Source organism: Eucalyptus grandis, chromosome 9 (genome assembly GCF_016545825.1).
Source record: "Eucalyptus grandis isolate ANBG69807.140 chromosome 9, ASM1654582v1, whole genome shotgun sequence".
Classification (NCBI taxonomy): domain Eukaryota; kingdom Viridiplantae; phylum Streptophyta; class Magnoliopsida; order Myrtales; family Myrtaceae; genus Eucalyptus; species Eucalyptus grandis.
The window spans coordinates 30490483-30511136 of record NC_052620.1 but is presented as its reverse complement, the minus strand read 5'-3'; the positions used below and the strand labels follow the sequence as shown (position 1 = coordinate 30511136).

Here is a 20654-nt window from a genome sequence, read left to right as displayed (position 1 = left end):
GAGGCTGAACTCAGCATGAGAATGCATTGCATCTATTGTTAATCTATGATTCCGACAGTCTAAGCCCTATGGTTCTTGTCCTGCCAAACCTAATCCCCCTAGACCATCCATCCATGATTTCATTCCTCAATCATGATAACACGCACGAGGAGCTCCAGACCAGCTTTACTTAAAAACTGGATCCTAAAGCGGCATCTACACTGCTTTGTCCCCCACTTTTCAGAAGACAGAGATATCTATATGTTAAAATGCAATGAGTTACAATTGCAGCCATGGATTTTCTTTTACTAACTTGGGGAAAACCAGACATCATTTCCATTATCAAAGACAAAACTCTTGTCGTTCTTGAAAATTACAATAATCTACTCATTCTCAGCGGAACAGGTGTCCACAAATTAGAGGAGGGGAAGCATTTTGGTTACTTCAAGCAAAGAAAAGAATGTGTGGTGCTGGCTTGCCGGGGACAGTGAGGAGTTGGAAGTGGAATAGTGCGGTCCATGGTCCACCTTTCGCTACTTTATGCAACATGCCCCATTATTATAAACTTTTCACCTCTACTATTCAGCAATGCATTTTTTAAAAATAAAGATTGTTCTCAACCTACATGCATCTGAAACATAAACCACGTGTTACGGCTGATAAACTATAATGCCTAGCTTATCTTGCTTCCGATTGACCAATCAAATGAATGGAACCGGAAGGTGCAAGCTCGACATTGAGCCCCGAGTCCAAAAATATTAACCTTTTCTGGACTTTCATTTTAGTTAGGTTTGACTTGAAAAAAAATAACAAATAATAACAATCGCCGTGAATATGTTATTTTTCACAACATAGAATCTCGAGAGGAAATATTGTGAAGTTGATAGATGAATAATGGAGGCCTTTGCTAATAAGGGAAAAATGGATCTTGGAATTAAGAGATTCATTGATCAAGTGTTCTCTAGAAGAAAGGCCATTCAGATGATTCTTGCTCCTGTTGCTTTGCTAAACCGTGGAGGGTCAGGCCTGTGTCAACTTTATCCGCAGGTCAGGTTATGATAATCTTTCCACATTTTGAGAATTTGAAATTTGAAACTCGAGAAGCACATGGCTTTCTGTTCCTCTCCCTTCCACCATTGTTGATGCCAAATCAGAGCTTGATAGACTATCATGGTGTCGTTATTGTCACGCTGTAAGGTCAATTCTCACAATGAGATTAAATTGGGCTTTGTTGTTCATTTACATTGGTCATTAGATCAGGGGCAATTACACTAGCTAAGACAACATACACCCCTAGAGAGTACAAATTCATCAGCTCTTAAGGAAAAGAGAGCTAAAGGCCGTCAACGTGGAATTTTGGTTCTTGACAAGTATGCTAGAACGTGAAAACAATTGCGACGGACAGTACCTCGCTTGTCCTGGTTGAAGTGGCTACAGTACGTGAAACTTACTCAGAGAGTCCACTTAATGGCTAATAACAGCAGCATCAAATTCACCTATCGACCTAATGAAGTTCGGAGTCTTGGCTAATGAGGATCCTTCTTTAACTGCGACCAAACTCCCCAACGACTTCGAACACCACACAAGTGGAATAGAGAAGCCCGGCACCCAGTTGCCGACCAAGTCTCCCTGAATAATTTGGTTATAGCTCTGTGAATGCTGTGGAAAGAACTCTTAAATGATATAAACATTGACCCATTCCTCACAAGGATCTGCCCTTTCCACACCAAGCCATCAAGTTCAAGTTATCCAATGTTGCGTTGAAAGGGGAAGAAACAAAAATCTGTTCTGAGCACTTAACAATTTGAGTTTGCAAGCCCATTGATTGATGTTCTTTTCAATGAGAAAAAACAGAGTTCCCGTTTTTCCACAAGAACCAAGAACCCTCAGCAAACAAACTACTCTAAGCAATATTCAGACTCGGACAACACCATAGATGAGCAATTTTAAATCAAGTGCAAGGTTGACTTGAAAGGAAAGCCCCAAATAATTGTGCAAATGAACTAACCATAGTTTATGAACAAAAGTGCAATGCCTCAAGGCATGTGCAACTGACTTCTTTTATCACAAAAAAAGGACACCAAGCAATGTTACTTAAAGCCATGAATTACCCAAGCTCAAGTTGCTAGCCAAATGAAATGAGACGAATTGGAAAGACATCATACCCATAGTAACATCAATTTAGCCAGGACAAAAAAGAAAAAAAAAAAAAACCATCTTACTTTACTTTTTTATTGCCACTGATACAGCAGAGAACAAGGAAAGCTGGATACTTCATATGATATCATTATAGAAGTAGTCTAACAAAGAAAAGACATTTTAAGATTGATTGGGAGGATGAATTTCTTGACTGTTGTGTTAAGATCAAATTTTCGTTCATCACTCCAAAATTATACAGTTTAGGAATCAAGGCAATATCCTGGACAAGTGCACCGTGAAAGTCTTAAACCATAATGCATCCTTTTGAACCAATAGCGTCCCACTAACCCTTACAATCTCGTGAGAACACGCAAAAAGAACTTCTACTATGATCGATTTCGCATCAAATACCGTCAGGGACAAAAGTCATATGCATTATGGAAACAGGAAGACTAGTAGAAACAGATTTGAAAAGGGTTGCAAGGCTTCAACAAGAAAAGCAGTTCGCCTTCCTCCTTGAAAGCTTATTATGGACTTGTTGCACTGCCTCTGCACAAGGTACTTAGAAACCACAAGTCAAAAATAGGAACACCCATCTATTTCCAAGATTTGGATCCCCAAGGGGTTTCACATATTTTCTCTGGTCTCCCTGCTGACATAAGTAGGAAGATCTGGAAGCAAGAACAATGACATGAAGGGCAAAAAATACAAGGTTATCATCCAAAAGTAGAGGGGTTCTGAGTTGGTGGACCAAATCAAACACTCGATATTGTTGCTCATGGTCGTTAAAGGTAGCAAAATGTCCAAGTCGAGAAAGCCAAACATATGCAGAAATTGGTCATCCTGTGTAAGTTCAGATCATGTATAGAACTATTACAGTCTTACTTGTACTGGAATATTGCATTTTGCAGCATGACCTTTAGATTTATCTACTCAATCTGTTACTTTGTATAAATAAGGTTGAATTTATGAAAGTTGTCTATGTTGAATAGGTGCTGAATAAACACAAAAAAGGACATTTACAAAAATCTAACAAGACGTATTTTACATGCAAAATGAGCTCCATCTGGTGAAATGGAAGTCCCATTTGGTGAGAAATTATTACATTACATACCCAAAACTCGAACTTGAGCAATCAAATGGAGCAGCAACAGCTTGATGGAATACTAATGGAACTCTTGTGTGTGCCTGAGTCTTCAAATCAGCTAGTTTGCCTCTCATTTGATCCAAGTTCAATGTATGATGTTGGTAAATCTGCTGGCACATATTTGAAAGCAACATTAGATTTCATAACACGAAGCCCATAATAACCTCATATGGTTTGAACTGTCATTCACAAGGCTTTCATGATGATGATTGGTCATGGTACTGGAGAAGGAGAAGGGGAGGGGGCCATAAAACGGAGTTAAGAAAGCATATGAGATTATGTACTAGAGTAGCACATTGAATACTCATTGTAACTATTTATCCTCAAAGTTTGCCTTTAAGTTGATTGGGATCATACAAAATGATAAACAAGCATGCCTAAGTTCAGAGATCTAATTGACATTGTTGGATTATCCAATTGCATGCAATAAAAGTTGAGAGTAATGCCCTTTATTCCAACGTGTGAGATGAAAAACTTCTCTAGTCTCCCTTTGTCCGAAAGCATGCTCAAATAATGATCAATGCATGTAATCCACCGAAAAAACTGAAGAGTCCGAATAAGAGTAGTAGCTAAAACCTAACAAGGACAATTAGATCGTAGGAGAGAGAGCCTTGCATACTCAGTCACGTAACAATACCTTAATGTGGCCATAAAAAATGTACCAAGATCAAGAGGAAAAATGATTGGTGCTGTGGTTAGAACAGGTACACATGGGCTAAAAATATTATAGAAGAGGAGACGGAAAATGACGCATTACCTCGTCTAAATTAACTTAATGTATGCAAAGACGAAAATATTCAGAAAGAAATGAATTAGACAACTAAGCTTTGTATGGATGAGTCAACGAGAAGATGCTAAAATGACTGAGGTTAATCATAGCATTGCCTGTTCTGAATAGTATTGCATCATGTGCATTCAGTTCAGCAATGACTTCCTGATTTACAAAGGAAAAATATCCTCAAGGAAAATAAGGGTACCTTATAAACTAATCCCAGCAACATGAGCCAACTTCTGAGAACAACATAAGTGAATCATTTGCTTAAGCAATGGCTGAAGCAATTGTTTCCACATTGACAGGGCGCCAAAATGTCTTCTGAACACAAAGCAACCCCGTGTTGTCCTCTGAGTGTGTGAATCTGACCTCCCATTGCAGAGATTTAGCCATACTCTCAATCTCAGATATAATTTCCATATCATCCCTAACAATTAGAATTCCTTCTGGCCTCAAGATCCGATCAACTTCAGCAAGAACTGGCACTAACTTGCACCTGTAACAAGAAAAACATCAGCATAATGAGGCATTTTTTCCTCCTGAAGGATTCAGTAATGGGATGACTCAAGAGATGAGTGGAAAAAGAAAAACCTCTTCTTGAGAGTGGCAAACAAATTATCTGCATGGAGGAGATCATACGATCTTGGGTAAGTGTTGAATGATTCACACCAATCATGGTATATTCCAATTAAACCACGCTCATAGATTATAGGAAGTGTGTCAGGAGAGTCGATCGGGACTACATTCATTACCCACACTTTTAAGTCCTTAAGCGCAGCAGCAAACCTACACGTCAGAACAAGAAAATATTGACATAAGAATGCAAAATCATGTGTAAATATACAAATAAATACACACACACACACACACAATCAAATAATACCAGCACGAGAAACAATTTTCTAGTCTGAGAATTTTCTGCAAGGAAAGGAACATTCATATGAAAGGGTGGTGAGCACATAATATTAGTCTAGTTACTGAACTAATCCTATTGATGCCAAATGATAACATACATATAAATGTTAACAGAAAGCATAATTACTACTCTTCACTTACAATTTCAACCAAAACAATGGAAATCATGTGAGGAAGGGAAATAGCAAATTCCTATCCCAATCCTAGCACAAGCAAAAGAAGTAGCTTACCCTCCATAGACAGCTCTCATGTCCATGACATTCCTAATAGAAGACCAGCTGACACCTATCCCATTTAAATATGTTTGGGAGATTATATTTTTCCAGTGCTCATAGTCAGCAGTAAAATCTCCTTGGGTCGCCTTGCCATTTACTGCGACTTTATTCAGCCAGTAAGGTGGTTTTCCCAAACGATGCGGCCAGTTCTCAGGCCATTGAGACCCACGTTCCGACATGTCTGTAGGCACCTTATGCATGCAGGCTTGCAGTGTCACATTCCTAGAGTCATTCAAAATAGGAATATGAATATAAGAGACAATTAAACTAAAATTCTGTAGTAGATTTACACCCTGAAGGCCATATGAGAAAAAATGATGAACAATATGTCTTGTGGTACCCAGCCATCCAAACCCTTCCAAATTTCAAAATTTGAAAAATTGGCGGTTATCATGCAAGCAAAATGGGGGATGCGATTAGCCGAGTGATACCATGTCAGCAAAATGCGATATCACCACTACATATGATACTTTTTACTGTTTGAGATGCTTTCCTGGAAAAGTAGTTTTGCTTGCAGATGAAGAGCACTTCCCTAGAATCACCTCATGGGGGGTAAGCAAATGTGGAGTGATATTCTGCTTTCTATAATTTCCATTCCTCAATATGCATAAATGTGGAGTGATATTCTTCTTTCTATAATTTTCGTTCCTCAATATGCATTTTCTTAGAAGCTATTTGAATGACTAGATGATAAGGCATTGCAATACCAGGAGTTGCCTTTATTTGTCACAAAAAGATTGTCATTGGAGAAAGCTAGAAAGAAGCCCCTCGAGTTTAGATGGAGTAGAAACACCCCACACACACACACTCATGTATATGAATGATTAGTTTACATTGTATCTAAAAATCATAATGTGTGATATAAGATAATTCTGCAGTCACTGGAATGAAGCCATTGGTGGTAAGATAGGTAGCAACTGTCCTTTCATTGCCCTCTGGAATTAGTTTAGGCTGTTCTTACTTTGCTAGAGTTTGATCTGTTAACTTTTTAATTTCTTATGAGTACATTATCAAGCAGATACACTCCACAGCCAGCATGCAAAGAACCAACTGGTATGGTAATATTTAGCAACAAACCAAATCTTAAGATTACGAAAGATGTACCAAGCTGAGTTTGCATCGTCCAAGCCATTGCAGAGTGGAGGTTCATTTTTGGTTCTACTTTCAATGCACTCATTAGATGTCGGTTTCCTGTACAGTGCAATGGACACTTTGTTCATTTTGTCCTTCCTTTTAATCAACGTGAAGTTCCAGCACATAGCTGTAGTCAGTTTGGACATTTCTGCATTGCAATTGTCAGAGAGAAACAATGAGCAATCTAAGATGAAGTTCTAAGCATACCATTTCAATTAAATGTCCACCACATCAACCTTTCCAAATGCCAAGATCTTCTGGACCCTTTCGATAAATTGGAGTAGCAGACCAAACAAAGTAACCACCTGGCCGTAAGAGGCGGTTAAGCTCCAAGAGAAGTTTGCCCCCTGAAACATATATTAAGACCAAATTCAGATTTCGCGCGAGAGCAGGAGAAGAATGTCAACAGGCTCAGATATAAATGACCTTCAATGTGCCAAGGGACTCTACAGCGAGCACAGTGAATAGCATCAAAAACACCACTAGGAAATGGTAGCCTTTTGGTGCCCATGACTGCTAGCATGGCTGGAATACCCCGTTCAAGTGCGAACTGAACTTGAGCTTCATGTTCATCTTTGGGAGCAAACGACATGGTAAGAACATCCCTTTCAAATAAATAACCTCCGAAACTGCCAACACCACATCCAACATCTAATATCACCCGGGTTCTCTTCCCCCATGCAATAGCAGGTTTTGCCTACAAGCAAATGAAGGCAAGAAGTCCATGACCAAAATATCTGGGATTATACCAGATAGAATTTTATTAAAAGGTCCGGGCTTCTCTACTAGAAGGAAAGCATTAATGGGTGTAAATGACCTGGATTTGAGACAGTAAAATATAGCCATCAAGAATGTGAACTTTAATGATCCAATAAGCAATGGGGAATAACTTACCTAATACAGTAGGTTATTATACACGTCACAAAAAAATAGTTAAAAGTGCTAGCAAAAGTGACGCCTTCACTAAAAAATGTCTTAGGAATTAGAGAATGCAGGAGGCACTTCAATAATCGAGCAATTTGTATCTGACGAAAACCTCTATGGTCCATTTGAACTAAACAACAGTGAAAGAATCCTTCCAATACATGACCTACCTACATCTACATATTTGGCACTTCATTTACTCACACCCACAAAATATGCCATCGCATGCAAACTTCAATACATGCCACACCTCTCATCATATGGAGTGGAAGCCACAGGTACAGAAGCTAACCATTATGTCCAGTAAATAAGTGTGAAAATGAAACACCTATGTTGGCCTGTTTAGCAGCTCTTCCCCTTCCTATTTTTCCGACTTCTAAAGCACAGCCCTTTGGACATCATGTCTTATAATACCACCACTTGATCAGGTAGAAGTTCCATACTATGTAGGTATTATGCCTCGCTATTCTCATCAAGACACGCATTTACATAAACTACAAACTGAAAAAGAATAGATTATTTGGCTTAAACAAACATCAGAATTATTTTATGAACAGGAAAGCTTCATGTCCTTGCTAAGCAGATATAAGTGCAGTAAAAAATTAGGGTAAGAGAAAGCCAATTGAGATGGTGTAAAAGCTCACAGCTTCAATCCGATCAATATAGGGGATAGCGCCATGAACAAACTGGGTACCACCTCCAGGGAATATGAGATATTCACCAGCAACTTTAACCCAGTTTTGACCTCCCTTGACCCTAGCAAGGTCGGTATGTGGCACATTATAAAACCATATCTGCATCAACCACAGACTATAATTACCGAAGAACTACAAGAAAAGGGGGTTAATGAAAAAAATAAAAATAAACGAATGAAATAAAAAAAACCTTATCCCTGCTAATAGGCCATTGAATAGGTTTTCTGTATCCTGCTGGTAGAGGAACAAGACAGGCAGGAGGATTATCAGGGCAGTGCCTCTCTCGATGTTCATAATGCATTGTAGTAGGAAGCCTTCTGACAGCATACACATTGTCAAGGCAAGGAATGTAGTCTGGCCCAGCCGTGGTATTACAAACTCTCCAGACATAGTCATTCTGTTCCTTAGACATTGACTCTTGCTGAGCAGTTATCTCATTCGAACTATCCGAATGATCATTAGACTCCTGAAGCATTTCCTGAGTTTCTAGGTTATTGTCAGCAACTTGTGGTTCACTATTCTTGTCTTGATCTTCCCAAACCCTCTGACTATTCTGATTGACCTCTTTTTCTTCCTGCTTAACCTCATCTAAGCTATCCTGAGCATTCAGTCTTTTGGTGCTATCATCCATGTCAGAATCATTTCCTTTTGAGCTATTCAACTTTTCATCAGAATCAGATCCTTCACTGGCCATAGTTTGCTCTCCACCATTTTGACCTCCATCTGTATTTCTCATTTCCATATTTGGTTTCTCTCCAGTCTCAACGCCCTTGTGATGGTTACTTTTCTGTATATCCTCCGTTTCATCCTCAAATTTAGACTCAATGTCAGATTTTTCAGGTTTGTTTTCTGAGGAAGTCTTCATATTAGAGCTCTCCTTTGGTATTTTCTCTTCCTGGTTAGTCCCCGCTCTATTAGCAGAATCAGCCTTGGTTGGCTGAACTGTGTTCCCCGACTCTGTTTCAACTGATCTTTCGTCATTGTTTACAACATCCTGGCTTTGAATCTGAGAATTTCCCGAGCTTCCATCGGTTACTTTTTGTCCCAAATTATTATTCTCTTGATGTAGCAAGTCAGGGTTCTGAACCGGGAACGTAGTCGAAGATGGAAGGAATATCCAAATCGCAGATAAACTAAAAGCAACAAACACAACTACAGCAAGCCTTGAACAGTGATTTGATGATTTCCTCACATCGGATAGAGACCAATTTCCTGAAGCCATCTGCTAGTGCTGTAAATATTTTTCTCAGCTATAAGCACCTCTATCTGTGAGAGAAGAAAGTCCAATCACTAGAGGTTACACAAAGGATGCCAATGAACATTCAATTTCTAGCAAATCACGTGAAAGTTTTATAAATTCACTAATGGACATGCTGCAGAAGAAAACGGTTCTGGACTGAAGCAAAATGGAAATCAATGCAAAAAGTAAAAGATAATTGTGCTAACAGCCAAAATTGCCTGCATAAAGTAGGTTGGATCTCTGACAGGTTATAGATTCTGCTTTATGCCGTTGTTTGCCTATTTTCTGTCCCTGTCTAAGTAATAGTTTTTTTTGCACTCTACAATGCATAATCTGCAAAATGTTTGCTCCAGTATGAGTTATGTCAATGCTTTAATTCACAAAATGGATCTCTCAGCTAAGTGATATTGGCATATGTCACTGGATGCTCCACTGCCAGAGTTTCCTACACCAACACGGCATACTTAGTGCAATAATCATAGCTTGTTTGGCACTCAATTGATCAGGTATAGCCATAGTTTACAGGGTGCGTCTTGCTCAATACTAAATCGGTAAAAACAGATCTTACGTCTCATTTTTTTCTAAAAGATCAACAAAGGTAAGATTAAAGTCACTCAAAAGGTAGAAATTGATTACACGTACGCAAATCTAGAAGGCAAATATAGAATCAAATGGCTGAGTTGTCATACATAGATTGAGGTTATTGATTTGCTCCGATGAGCATAGATGACAGTCCAGTCTCGTTACATACATGCATACGATGCCTCGTTCGTTTGTCTATAAAAAAATGATGGACAATTTATTATGTAGCAAAGTCTAAATATTTCTGGTCCCGCAAAGTCTAAATTTTTTTATTGTTTAATAAGATGATAGCAGCACCAAAATGGAATAAAAAAATGATGGACAATTCTAAATTCAGCCAGCAGAAAACCCCACATTGAGGGCAGAAACAACAGCTCCAAAAAGAACCAAGACAGTGTCGCCGCGCGAGTATCAGATCCAAGCCAAAAGCATAACAAGTACGTTAGAAACCCAGGAACCACACCGATCCCACGTAGACCCTCGACCAAGAAACTACAAATATAGACAGGCTTGTGGAGAAAACCAACGGGCAACCAAAAACAGAAAGATTTGCAGATCACCCCAGTCGAGATTCAAGCGTCACAAAAGTTTCGTCTACAGAACCGAGAAAAGGAGCGTCCTTTGGTGGACCCATCACGAAGGAAGAGAGAGATCAGCAACGTTTCGCAGATGGGTAGCGAAAAAGCGTACCGCCTCTCGGCCTCCGATGGTTTTTACGCCGGCGGATCCTCAGATACGGACGTCACCGGGGGGGCGAAACGGGAGCTTCCCCGAGGACCGAGCTGGGCCAATGAGGGCGTCCGTGGTCCCCGCTCCTAGAAATGCGGAGGACGTCGACCCAGATCTCGTCTCCGCACGACCATCGATGCAGCTGGACGAAACCTTCCTTCCGGTTCGGGTCCTGAAGTGGACAGAGTGATGTGTGATTTCTTGCAAAAGCAGTGTGAAAACAATGGTGCCGGCCGATGATTTCTCCTTGTCGGTCGAATTTGACTTCCCCGTGATTTGAATAGACGACGTTAAAGCGTAGATCGAGCGCAAAGGCACAGCTTACTTTTTTTATTTTTATTTTCTTTTCATGTTGTGGTTAATTTAATATCTTCCATGCCTGAAGATCAATTTGGTGATTGATCTTATTTTTCCAAAAACCCTTTGCAGCATAAGGTGAACCTCTAAGTATTGTCAGAACATGGGGTTCATGCTTATATGATTAGAATCAAGTTTTATCTTGTATTGTTCTTAATTAGGGTTTTGTTGCAATATTGATACATAACTTTTCAATTTGATAAAATGAAAAGGAATTCTAAAACAAATGTCTTCATTTTCTTTCCGTCACTAATAATTTTTATTGCACCTTTTAGATAAATCTTAATAGTTGATTGTACTTTCATTACGAGTTTAAGAATTGTTTGATGCACCCATCCTTGATAATTTTTAAATAAATGTTTTGTACTTAACGCTACTGGTTTGTGAATATCTAAACTTTAATAAATACATCATTATTGGAATTCTTCTTTTTTATAATCCCAAGGCATAGTTATAGTTGGCCAGTTACATGAAAGTTTATGCAACACTCTCTAAGCTTCACGAACTGGTTAAATTCAGGCTTTTGGCATGTTTAGGTGGTTTTGCCCCCAAACTGTTTACATGCAATTAGTTAAAGTTGAACAGGTCACGTCCATTTTTCTGGAGTTGAACATCTCCTAATGCCCAAGCCAATTTCCACTGGATTAGTGCTAGCTCTCTATGGGAATGATTCTATCCTTTGCTTATGTAGTCTCATGCTTTTTTTAATCAAATCAATGCACTATTAATTTATCTGATTAAATCCTTTTACTTTCACAAAATTTTCTATCAAGTTCCTTAGACACCAATTCTGATCAAATCCAACTAAGATGGCCACTGAATGACACAATGAATAAAACTTAGCCAATGTGAACATTTACGTTGTTTTTCCTTAATTTTCCTGAGCTCCAATTCTTGCAACAACGACGTCATCCACAGTGAGGTTGAGTTGGGCAAGTGGAATGAACATTTACGTTGATTTTCCATTCTGGCTATGTTTCTATAGTTCCATTTGGGTCATAAATATGAACTTCTTTATGGTACTGTATTTTAGGTATGACACTGGTCGAGACCTCGCTCAGCCCGGGCAAGGGTTAGCAAGTCACGTCACGAGTGAGGATAAGTCCATACTCGCCGCTTCTTTCTCTAAGTCTATGAATTTTGGCTGTTTCATTAACGTGGAGTCATCGATTTTTCAGGTGTTAAGTCGATAGCCACTATCAAAAACAGACTCGATTATAAAAATGATCCGAAAAAATTGCACCAATAACATTAATTAGGGGACCTAAAGTGTACTTAAACCAAGAATAAATAAATAAAAAATCACCTTCTCAAAATAGTTCCCAAGAACGGAAATTTTTGGAAAGCCATTACTTCAAGATGAAAACAAAATTAACGTTAGAATTAAAACTGAGATAATTTACATGTGATCGACTTACTAACATGACTGAGTTGACATTACTTTTGAATAAAGAGGGTGCATTATTATGCTCATATGGCTAAGCAGATCACCGAAGAACGCCCCAATTTTCCATCGCAGAAACAGGGTGAACCCATTTACAATTGCGCCATTCAGTTTATCGTATATGCTTATATCCCACCCAGTCGGACGATGCTACGCACAGAAAGAATGAAAAATAAAAAGATGATGAAAATCAGCAATGGACAACGAAAACCGAGGTATCTGTTATATACCGAAAGCCTATCAATCTCAAAATGCTAGCCCCCATCCCCACCGTGACCTCTCAATCACAGTAATCTCTCCTGAAAGAGCTGACAGAACCATGCATTTCTTACCAATTCTTACAACACCAACAATAGTGTCCAGACATGAATTTCGCGTGTGGTCCATCTTGTGAAATGGCAGTCCTAAAATCTCATTTACAGGTGCCACCTGTGAAGAAATTACAGCAACAGCTGGTGCTCTTGTACATGCCCAAGTCACCAAAACACCTTGCTTGGCTCTCATATTATCCAAATTCAGCATGTGATGTTTAGTATATGTGCTGCACACAACAGAGAAGCAAAATCAGACTTCAGATTCTGAAGCACATAAGTAACCAATCCTGGTTCCAACAATCACTGCCGTACCATGAAGTCAAGTAAGCATGTCAGACTATGAACCAGAGTAATATATATACTAATTCTTCATCCTATATCCTTCAGTCTTGCATTAAACTTGCTTATGATAATAACAAAATGAACAAATAAACAAGCTTGAATTCAGAGATCTAAATGAGACTTTGCATTGTCCATTTGCATGCAATAAAGTTTAGAATAATTCGATCTAAACAGAAGTGTTTTAAAAAACTGCTCACCTCTCACTTTTCCAGAAGCATGCTCACATCATGTGAACACAGATAGTCCACCAAAAGCTGAGGAGTACTAAAGAACAGTCGCTAAAACCTAACAAGGACAGTTTGACAGTAGGACAGAGAGCCTTGCACACTTGATCACGTAGAAATGCCTTAATTCATCCATTTAGATAATATCAAGTCCAAGACAAAAGATTGGCTTGGTGTTGCAATGAGAATAGAATTGTATGGTTTGAACATGTTATAGAGGCTGGAAGGGAAGATGGAAAAATTGATGATTGCCTCGTCTGACTCATAGAATTAATGTTTATGGAATGACCAATTTTTCTGAAGAAAATGAGTCAAACACAAATTAGACCACATAACTCAATGGAAAGATGCTCTAATAACAGAGAAAAATTATCCCATTGCGCATCCTAAAAAAAGTATCACAATGCATCCTTTCAAATCAGAAACAACTTCCTGAACAAGGGGAAAAAAAGATTCTGGAGGAAAATAAGGATACCTTGTGAGCCTACGCCGGCAAAATGGCTACTAACTTCTGAAAAAACTGACACCAATAGTGTGTTTAGGCAATTGCTGAAGTAATTGTTTCCACATCTAAAGGACGCCAAAATGTCTTCTGAACAGAGAGCAACCCCTCATTGTCTTTCGAGTCTGTGAATCTGACATCCCATTGCAGAGATTTAGCAATACTCTCAATCTCAGCTATAGTTGCCGCATTATCCCTGACAATGAGAATTCCTTCTGGCCTCAGAATCCGATCAACTTCTGCAAAAACTGGCATCAAGTTGCACCTGTCACAAGAAAAGCAGCAGCATGTTAAGGAGTCTCTTCCTCCATCAGGATGAAGTAATGGAATGACTCAATAATGAAAGGAAAAAACCTCTTTTTGAGACTGGAGAAGAGATTATCTGCATGGAGAAGATCATAAGATCTTGGGTAGGTGTTAAATGATTCACACCAATCATGGTGCATGCCAAATAAACCTCGTTCATATATTATAGGAAGTGTGTCAGGAGATTCAATCGGGATTACATTCATCACCCAAACTTTCAAGTCTTTGAGGGCAGCAGCAAACCTACAAGTAGGACCAAAGAAAGATTGACTCAAGAACACAAACATATGATGCAAATATCCATGTAACACCAAAATGAAGGAAAAGATTGTGCATTCAGAGGCCTTTCCATAAGAACAGAAATCAATAGAAAGTCGATGCTCTTTAAAAGTCATGATGAATGTGCAGAAGGGACATATCAAATGAAAACAGCAAACTCCTTTTATATATCATGGCCAAAGCAAAAGGAGTAGCTTACCCTCCATATACAGCTCTCATATCCATGATATTCCTGATAGAAGACCAACTGACACCAATGCCATTCATATATGTTTGGGAGACAATATCTTTCCAGTGCTCGTAGTCAGCAGTAAAATCTTCTTGGCCCGGTTTGCCATATACTCCGAGTTCATTCAGCCAGTATGGTGGTTTTTCTAAACGTATTGGCCATTTCTCAGGCCAATTGGACCCACGCTTTGACATGTCCACAGGCACTTTATGCATGCAGGCTTGCAGCGTCACATTCCTAGAGTCATTCAAATTAGGATCATCAATGTACGAGGCAATTAACCTAACATTTGGTAGCAACAAAACACCTTTGAGGCCACAGGAGACCCTTCTATGCCTAGGTACTTTTGCTCGCGCATGAAGACCACTTCTTCAGAATCAGCATATAAAGGTGACTTATTTTCTGGTGATGTTCTTAATCGCCTAAACCCCTGCTCTCTAAAACTTGCATGTCCTCAATATGCATTTTCTTGGAGGTAACCAGTTGAACGACTTGCTGAACCCAAGTAATTACAAAACAATTGTCAAGAAAAGAGACTCACAAACGAGAAAGATGGAAAGAAATCCTGTTGAGATAATCTATGGATCATTCTACTGATAATCTAACAATCATCATACGAGAGACATGAGGTACTTGCTTGTGCAAATCAAATTACTAAGTTTTATCGCATGGCCCATCAAATGAAGCCATTGGTGGTGAACTACATAGCAACCCTCCTCTGACTTCCCTATGGCAGTAATGTGTTTATCTCTTTGACTTTGTTTCTATTGATGAGCTAAATTTTTACTGTTTTTAAGTACATTATCTAGAAGATGCAGATGCACTACAGAGGTTGTAACCCCCAAAAAAAAAAAAAAAAAAAAAAAACCAACAGGTGCAGTATACTTAGCAACAAATCCAATCTGAAGATAAAAAGGATGTACCAAGCTGAGTTAGGATCATCGAAATTATCACAGAGTGGAGGCTCATTTTGTGGTCTCTTTTCATAGCACTCATTAGATGTTGGTTTCCTGTACATTGCAATGGCGACTTTATTCAGTTTGTCCTTTTTAATCATGACAAGATCCCAGCACATAGCCATAGTCAGTTTGGACATTTCTGCAAGCAATCACCAGAGAAAGAAACAATTAGTTATTCAAGATGAAGTTCGCAGATACAATCCCAATTAGATAATCACCACAATAAGGATATTCAACCTTTCCAAATGCCAATGTCTTCTTGGTCCCTTCGATAAATTGGAGTAGCAGACCAAAGAAAGTAACCACCTGGTCGTAGGACACGGTTGAGCTCCAAGAGAAGTTTGCCACCTGAAATGCACATTGAAATGGAATCAGAATTTTTATAAGAGAAAGGAGAGGAATTTCAACATTTCTGATCATGACCTTCAATATGCCAAGGGACTCTACAGCGGGCACAGTGGATAACATCAAAAACACCACCGGGAAATGGTAGCCTCTTGGTTCCCATAACCCCAAGTATGGCTGGAATACCACGTTCAAGTGCAAATTGAACTTGAGCTTCATGCACATCTTTGGGAGCAAAAGACATTGTAAGAACATCCCTTTCAAATAAATAACCTCCGAAACTGGCTACACCGCATCCGACATCTAATATCACCCGGCTTCTCTTCCCCCATGCAATAGCAGGATTTGCCTTCACATTTCGACAAGTAGTCCATGAATAATATAGGCCAGATAACAATGCATAGAAATTTATTACAAATTCTAGGCTTCTCTAGTGGAAGGAAATTGCTAGTGAGAGCAAAAAATCGAGATCTGAGACAACAAAAGCATTGTCCAGTTACATAAATGAGATAATATTATGTGCAAATATTTGATGTTATGGCTTGCATTCACCTGCAAAATGAATTATTGCATGCGATACTATGTTTAAGTAATTTATCCCCTTATTTCAAGCCCAATTGTCAGAAGCTATCTTGTCTAATAAATATTTATAAAAGCAAATCATACACAATTCTATATCAACCATTTGTTTAGTATCCCTCACTATTATTTGCCATGTAAGATGTTTCCTCCAAACCTTTAAATTACAGTCTGGATATAATCTATCTGTCAACATACATCACATGGTTAGGTAGAAGTAATACATGCATTTGTCAATGTGCTCAGCTGTTTTCATTAATACAGACATTTACATGCTTGCACATGCCACAGAAAAACATGTGTGTGCATGCGTGCATGTGAGAGAGAGAGAGAGAGAGAGATGAAGGGATGCATCCAAAGTTTAAAGAAGTAGATCATGGAATAAGATACTAAAAAAATAATGAGTGCCCTAGTCCATGTCAGAATCAGTTGGTATGCCTTGCCAATCGTTCCTGTGAAGCAGTATTGCATCAAAAGCAGAAGAAAGTGCACTGCATTTGGTCAAATTATTAAAAGTAGAGTGAACATGTGCTAGGATCATTTTACACACCAATCATAACAAAACAGAAAGCTTCTTGTTCGAGTTAAGTAGATATTGGACAGATCTAATAACTTTAGCCATAAGCAAAAGGCAATTGACAGAGTGCAGAAGCTCACATTTTGAATCATATCAATATAGTGGAGAGCACCCTGAATAAATTGAGTTCCACCACCAGGAAATGTAAGATATTCACCAGTAACTTTAACCCAATTTTGATGTCCTTTGACTACAGCAAGCTCAGTATGTGGAACATTGTGGAACCATATCTGCATTATCCACCAAGGAAATAATTACAAGAGAAAACACCTCCCAGCTGAGAAAAGAAGACGATTATGGCCAAAACAAGAAAAAGGGAAAACAAGCAAGAACCTTATCCCTGCTTTTGGGCCATTGAATTGGCTTCCTGTATCCTGCAGGTAGAGGAACAAGACACGTAGGAGCATCTTCAGGGCAGTGCCTCTCTCGATGTTCAAAATGCATTGTACTAGGAAGCCTTCTAACAACATACACATTGTCGAGGCAAGGGATGTAGTCTGGCCCAGCCGTGGTGTTACAAACTTTCCAGGTGTAGTCATTTTGTTCCTTTGAATCTTGTTGTGACAGCTTCTCATTTTGGGACTCCACCACTTGAGTTGACCAAGTGCCGTCTGAAGCAGTTGTTTGAGCCAAATTTTCAGACTGATTATTAGATTCCTGAGTTCTTTCCTGGATTCCTAGGTTATTGTTAGCAGCAGGTTGTTCAGAATTATTGTCTTGATCTTGCTGGACCCTCTCACTATTCTGGTTGACCTTTTTATTGTCCTGCTGAACGTCATCTAAGCTATTATCAGTGTTCAGTTTTTCGGCACTATCATCTATGTCAGAATCTTTTCCTTTTGAGCTATTGAACTTTTCATTCAAATCAGATTCTTCATCAGCCAATGTTTGCTCTCCATCCTTTTGACCTCCATCAGTATTGCTCATTCCCATATTTGTTTTCTCTCTACTCTCATTGCTCTTGTGTTGGTTATTCATCTGTCCATCCTCAGTTTCATTGTCAAATTCAGAAGTCATATCAGATTTGTCAGAAGTTTTCTCAGAGGAAGTCTTCCCAGGAGTGCTCTCTTCTGATATTTTCTCTTCCAGGTCAGTCTCCAGTGTCTTAGCAGAATCAACCTTGGTTTGCTCACCTGCATCTTCTGAACCCTTTTTAACTGTCCTTTTATCATCATCTGGAACATCCTGGCTTTGAATCTGAGTATTCCCCAAGCTTCCATTATTTACTCTGTGTCCCAAACTATCATTCTCTTGATATAGTAAGTTCGGATTCTCAACTGGAAATGTGGAAGATGATGGCAGGAAAATCCAGATTGCTAATAAACTAAAAGCAACAAACACAACTAAAGAAAGCCTTGAACAGTAGTTTGGTGATTTCCGCACATCAAATAGACGAATGTTTCCTGAAGCCATGTGGTAGAGCAATATTTTGTTACCACACTATATGAACCTCAACCTGGGGGAAGGAAAAAGTATTATCACTAGACATTACACAAAGAAAACCAATGAACATTCAATTTATGGAGAAAAATCACGCAATAGTCTTATAATTTCACTTGTTCTTGCTCTACCAAGTTTATGTTTTTTCACCTCAACCAGTCATATAGATTCAGTAATAGACATTCTGCAGAAGAAAATAAATTGGGAGTGGAGTGATAATGGAAACGAACAAAGATAAAGAAAATAACAGAAAGTCATGCTCGTCATAAATAAGGAAATTACTGTTAATAATTGCAATATTAAACGGTGATCTCCATAAGTTAATTGTAGTCTCATACAGTATGCTCTGTCATGTATCCCTGTATTAAGTAGTAATTCTTTTTGCACTCTAGAATGCTAAAATTCAGCAATGAATTATGTCAATGTCTTAATTCACAAACTCAGGTCACTGCAAAGTAAGCACTATTGCCCTATGTCTTCCGTGGCCACTGCCAGAGCTTCACGTTCTTATAAGACACATGTACTACTCATAGCTTGTTTGGCACTCAGCCGATCAGGCTTGCTGCACACCTCTAATCTGTCTTGGCCTCTTACTTAGGATACTTAGAACAAGTTCCCAGAACGGATGTTAGCCACTCAATGCTGAATTGAGAAGAACAGATGTGGGGTTTCTATCTCATCCAACAGTTTGAGAAAGGAACATTACAGATGCTCACTACCATGATCAATAAGTAGTGACACCGCATTATTAAGTTATACTAAAGTGGCTGAATAGAAGACAGTCTTATTATTAGAACACAGATCTACAATGTGAACATGGAAGCAAAATTCTTGATTCTTTAATGTAGGTTAACAATGCACGCCCATGAGCATAGATGGAAGTTTAGTTTCTTGGATGCAACGCATTGACAGTGGCACCATGATATAATCCCCCGCACAGATCAAATATAGACAGCAGAAAATCAATCTGAGGATAGAAGTTCCAAAGGGGGAAAGACACAACTACCCTGAAAATATGGCAATGGTGAACTCATCAACCCATAGTTCCCACCTATAAGTGCATGAATAGAAAGCTTAATGTTGACAGAACATACAAAATCATTCTGACTCAGTTGGAATTACTTTCCCTCCTCTGCAGTGACCACCATCAAATACAACCCAATGCGCTACAAGTACGTTATGGACCCAGTAATCCCACAGAGACCTCTCAACCAAGAAAGAAAATAAAAGGGAAGCTTCAGAAGAAAACAAACACGCACGTGATAGAACGCAATCAAGATCGAGAGCCTCAAGAATTGTTCAGGGAACCACAAAAGAGCGGCCTTTTTGGCTGCTTAATAATCAAGAAAAGAGAAACAAAACATTCCCCTCGTAATGGGGCTCGAAAAGCTTACCGCCTTTTGGCTCCAATCATTCCACAGTGAAAAAATCTTCAGGGCAGAGCCAAAAAGACGATCTTGAGCCTCTGCGCGCCCTTCAAACTGGAGCTTTTTCTGGAACAGAGCTGACCAAAGATGATGATGGGGGGGTGCCACTCGTGAACTACAAAGAATGTCGATGGGAGAAACAACGATCGGCGCAGGTGGTGTAGACAGTAGATCCCATCTGGTGTTTTTTTTAACTTTAATGGAGTCTCGCCAGAAAAATTCGTGCCTGATCTGGACAGAAGGTGATTGAGATTTGTATAAAATGGATAAAAAGCGAATCGTTTCAAAAGGAGATCATTATATATTGGATTGTGGGTTTTGTACCAGATGGAGCTTGATTTAAAGTTGGATAAAGGGAGATCTAATTTTGGTTTAGATTGAACCGTAAATTTACAATATACGGTATTAATCATGATAACTTTGTAAATTCGCACATTTTTTTTAGGATTAATATCACGAAAAATGCCAAATTAATATAAATATAATAAATTTATTTCAAATTAATTTTTTTACTCCAAATTGCTACATTTGTGATAAATTTAGTTTTTATTAAATTTTATTGTCAAATTATCGAGTTGGATAATACGTGATAATTGACTGATATATTATTTTGAATTTTATTTTCTGTTTATCATAGCTGTATTAGTTTTATGGTTTTTTTTTTTATGTTTAATTCATTTTAACGGAAGGTATATTTATATCAAATGTAACATTTTGTGATTTTTGGTAATAAAAAAATTAGTTTGGAATAAATTTGTTAGAAAATTACCAGTTTGAGTTTTTCATGGTCAAAAATTAG

General features: G+C 38.6%; 2 protein-coding genes across 3 annotated transcripts; both read right to left on the bottom strand.

Moving 5' to 3' along the window:
* Positions 1-3021: 3021 nt before the first annotated feature.
* Positions 3022-10842, bottom strand: LOC104450892 (probable methyltransferase PMT25). Of its 2 annotated transcripts, none has more exons than XM_010065607.3 (10): positions 10493-10842; positions 8171-9246; positions 7930-8079; positions 6788-7058; positions 6598-6708; positions 6332-6509; positions 5183-5449; positions 4629-4823; positions 4243-4533; positions 3022-3375 (listed from the first exon to the last, which is right to left on the bottom strand). In XM_010065607.3, the coding sequence occupies exons 2-9, from the start codon at positions 9200-9202 to the stop codon at positions 4305-4307; spliced, it is 2433 nt and encodes an 810-aa protein (XP_010063909.2). In that variant the 5' UTR covers positions 9203-9246; positions 10493-10842; the 3' UTR covers positions 3022-3375; positions 4243-4304. The 2 variants fall into 2 exon arrangements, with proteins under 2 accessions (XP_010063909.2, XP_010063908.2); XM_010065606.3 differs by having other exon boundaries at positions 3022-3372; positions 10493-10840.
* A 1653-nt stretch (positions 10843-12495) lies between these two features.
* Positions 12496-20112, bottom strand: LOC104450891 (probable methyltransferase PMT25). Its single transcript, XM_010065605.3, has 10 exons — positions 19823-20112; positions 17322-18444; positions 17069-17218; positions 15911-16181; positions 15725-15835; positions 15452-15626; positions 14499-14765; positions 14069-14263; positions 13688-13979; positions 12496-12873 (listed from the first exon to the last, which is right to left on the bottom strand). The coding sequence occupies exons 2-9, from the start codon at positions 18399-18401 to the stop codon at positions 13751-13753; spliced, it is 2478 nt and encodes an 825-aa protein (XP_010063907.2). The 5' UTR covers positions 18402-18444; positions 19823-20112; the 3' UTR covers positions 12496-12873; positions 13688-13750.
* Positions 20113-20654: the final 542 nt, after the last annotated feature.